The 3104-nt window shown below is 32.3% G+C and overlaps 1 protein-coding gene across 1 annotated transcript; it reads left to right on the top strand.

The window, feature by feature from the left end:
• The first annotated feature begins 1709 nt into the window (after positions 1 to 1709).
• LOC21397098 (sigma factor binding protein 1, chloroplastic) lies at positions 1710 to 2730 on the top strand. Its single transcript, XM_010091441.2, has one exon. It carries the CDS (start codon positions 1948 to 1950, stop codon positions 2431 to 2433), a length of 486 nt encoding a protein of 161 aa, XP_010089743.1. The 5' UTR covers positions 1710 to 1947; the 3' UTR covers positions 2434 to 2730.
• Positions 2731 to 3104: the final 374 nt, after the last annotated feature.

Genomic DNA, 3104 nt, shown 5'->3' with positions numbered 1-3104 from the left:
TACTGCGGACTGAAGAACACTGGATTACTACCACGAGCCGACTCGGCTTGCCGACGCCTAACCAAGCCGATTTTGCGCCGGTTGCTACCCTTACAGATACTGACGTCATCAAGTTATGGATCACAGACGTCAGCAACATTTAACCAAGCATTGAGCGGAGACTACGTGGCAGAATTATTGACGCTCATATCTTCTTAAGTTCTTTTGCACACGCCTAAATTCCGCGCGTCTGAACACGTGCCACAAATCTGTTTTCATTTTATTTTTGGAAAATGTTTTTTTTTTTTTTGGAATAGTTTTATATTTCATCTTATATATACTTCTGATATAATATCATATATAAACAGCTAGTAGCATAGTAAGACATGCTAAAGATTAAAGTGCATAATTTCCTCCAGCTAAAAAATGCATAGTTCTCGTAAGTATTCACGTAATTATATCTATATTTGAGAAAAAAAATTATCAGTTTCTAAAAGAATATGTATCCTCTTTATACTGTTTATATTTCTGAAGCATCACATTTAGTACTTAATCTTCAAAAGCACAATAATATCCACTAAAAAAATAAAAAAGGAGGGAAAAGTAAAAATAGCCAGTAGAACCTTTTCTTTTAAGGTATATCTAAGGATTTTCATAGAATATATATTTAATGTTTTCTGAAATATCATTTTGTTTAAGTTTCTATATGACTGTAATATATTTTTCATATAATTATTTCTATAGTTAAGAAAATTGAGCCCGGTTGGTTCATGGATTAAAACCATAAGATTAGAATTATTTTTGATTTATATGTGCTTTTTGTGAGAGAAAATACTGTAACGAACTATGAATCATAATTCGAATTAGAGAACGAATCCTCTAACTAAACATAATTATTTAGTCGCTTCAAAAAAATTCCTATTAATAATCTAAAATTTTAATTATTATATTTTCATCATGTTCACTAAATTTATATTTTACTTTAATTTTTAAATGCACTATTTTAGTAGAGAGACACTACAAAACAATAACAAAACACATGCAACTCATAGGTTCTTTTTATTACGATATAAAATTTCATTGAATGTTTGAGAGTTTCTCCTGTAGGATTAAAAAAATAGAATTATCGGTAGTTTTATTTTTTTCAGCCATCAAATCTGCATCAAAAATTATCTATTATGTATAATTTTTCAATCTTAATTTTGATCATATTTAACGATTAAAAAGTTAGTCCTACTGGTATGACGGCTTATCAGAAACAGTCCTTAAATGTTATTCACTTCTACATATCTTTTAAACTAGATCCAATTAATATTCACACATGTAAAGTTTAACTCAATCTAACAAAGACCTGATAGTTAACAACTATACTTGTAGGTCTCGTTTACTTCGCGGATTTGAGTTTTTAATTCGAGTTAAAATGTGACATTTTCTGAGAGCTTTTTACTGTAATAAAAAAAGTTAGATGTGACATTTTCTAAGAACTTTTTACTATAAAAACTTAAAACTAAAAATTTAAATCAGTGAAACTAAAAATTCGAATAAGTGAAATGAATGATGCCGTATTTTTCTTACTAAACTTCTCATATTTTTTTTTAAGGGTAATGGGGTAAACTCAACTTCTCATTTAAGACCAAAAAAAAAAAAAGAAATCTCAATGTGGCGCGTGGGACTCGCCAGTTCCAATTGACCCCATTTCTTTCAAGTTTCCATTTGTTCCCATCAAAATAATAACGTTAAATATTTTGTGGAGGAGTTCTAATTTCTCCTATCATTTCTCTCTTTTTATCTTAAAATAAATTTCTCCACTCTTTCCTCCGGAGATTAAACCAACTCTCTCCCCTCTCAAATTCATCACAATTATCTGCTCCAAAAATCCCATTTCCCCATGTCCAAAACACCATAAAACTAACCCTTTTCATCACCCTCTTCAATTAATTTCTCTTCTGTCATAATAATAATATTTCCATGGCCAGCAATAGTAACGTACTCACAAGTCTACAGAGAAAACCGACCAAAAAGACAAGCGCTAATAACAAGACCAAGAAAACCAGGCCTGTTAAAGTTGTTTACATCTCAAACCCAATGAAGATCAAAACCAGCGCATCAGAATTCAGGGCCTTGGTCCAAGAGCTCACCGGCCAAGACGCCGAGTTCCCCGACCCCACCAAGTTTCTGGCCACCAACGGTGAAGATCAAGTGGGTGTTGATTCAACGGTCAAGATTGGAGGAGACCATAGCAATAGCCAAGAACAGGGCGCCACGGAGAGTAATAATTCTAGTACTACTACTACTTCGAGGTATGAGGCGTTAGACGACGACGTTTTCATGCCGCAGATGATGGAGAGCTTTGAGGCCGGGATTTTCCCGTCAAGTGCTACTGCTAGTGTGTGGTATGATTCTGCTAATTATCATCAAGTTCATGATGTGATTAGAAGCCTTGATGCAATGTAAAATGAAATTTTAAGGCGAAAAAAAAAAAAAAAAGAAAAACAATCTACTGTGGTAAGGCTCATGTTTGATCTCTCTGCTACTCCATGTATAATGTTTGACAAACATAGACGCGAGGTCTTTAACCATTATGTCGTTTGATGATCATTTCTTTTCTTTGTCTTTTCTGATCTTCTTTTTAGTACTTTTAAATCTACAGTACTAGACCAGACGAATCGTGTGTATAATTTGTGCCATATAGCTTTCTTGGATCTCCCTATTCGTGGATTTAATAGATAGATGTATTGATCTCTTGTTGAATTGTTTGTTTTGTCTTATTATATTTATTAAATTAGATGCGTATTGATTTGGGTAAAATTGTTTGTTTCTAGCAAAAAAAAAAAAACAGAAAAAATAAAATAAAATAAAAAACTCTAAATATCTATGTACATATATATATATATATATGTATGTATATGTGTGTATCTTTATACATGAGAATCTAACCAAGTAGCTGAACTTATGAAGTTGAAGCAGAAGAAAGATGTGCAAAATTGAAGAGGGAGTATAATATGTATGGGGTCCAAATCACGTTTTGTCAACCTCTCTCTCTCTCTCTCTCTTTTTCTCTTTTTTCGTGAATGTCATTATATCCTAAAGACGTTTGTGGAGACATACTTCAGTTTTTCTTTCCC

Source organism: Morus notabilis, unplaced genomic scaffold (assembly GCF_000414095.1).
Source record: "Morus notabilis unplaced genomic scaffold, ASM41409v2 Scaffold49, whole genome shotgun sequence".
In the NCBI taxonomy this organism is placed as follows: Eukaryota; Viridiplantae; Streptophyta; class Magnoliopsida; order Rosales; family Moraceae; genus Morus; species Morus notabilis.
This window is presented reverse-complemented; position numbering and strand designations above follow the sequence as displayed.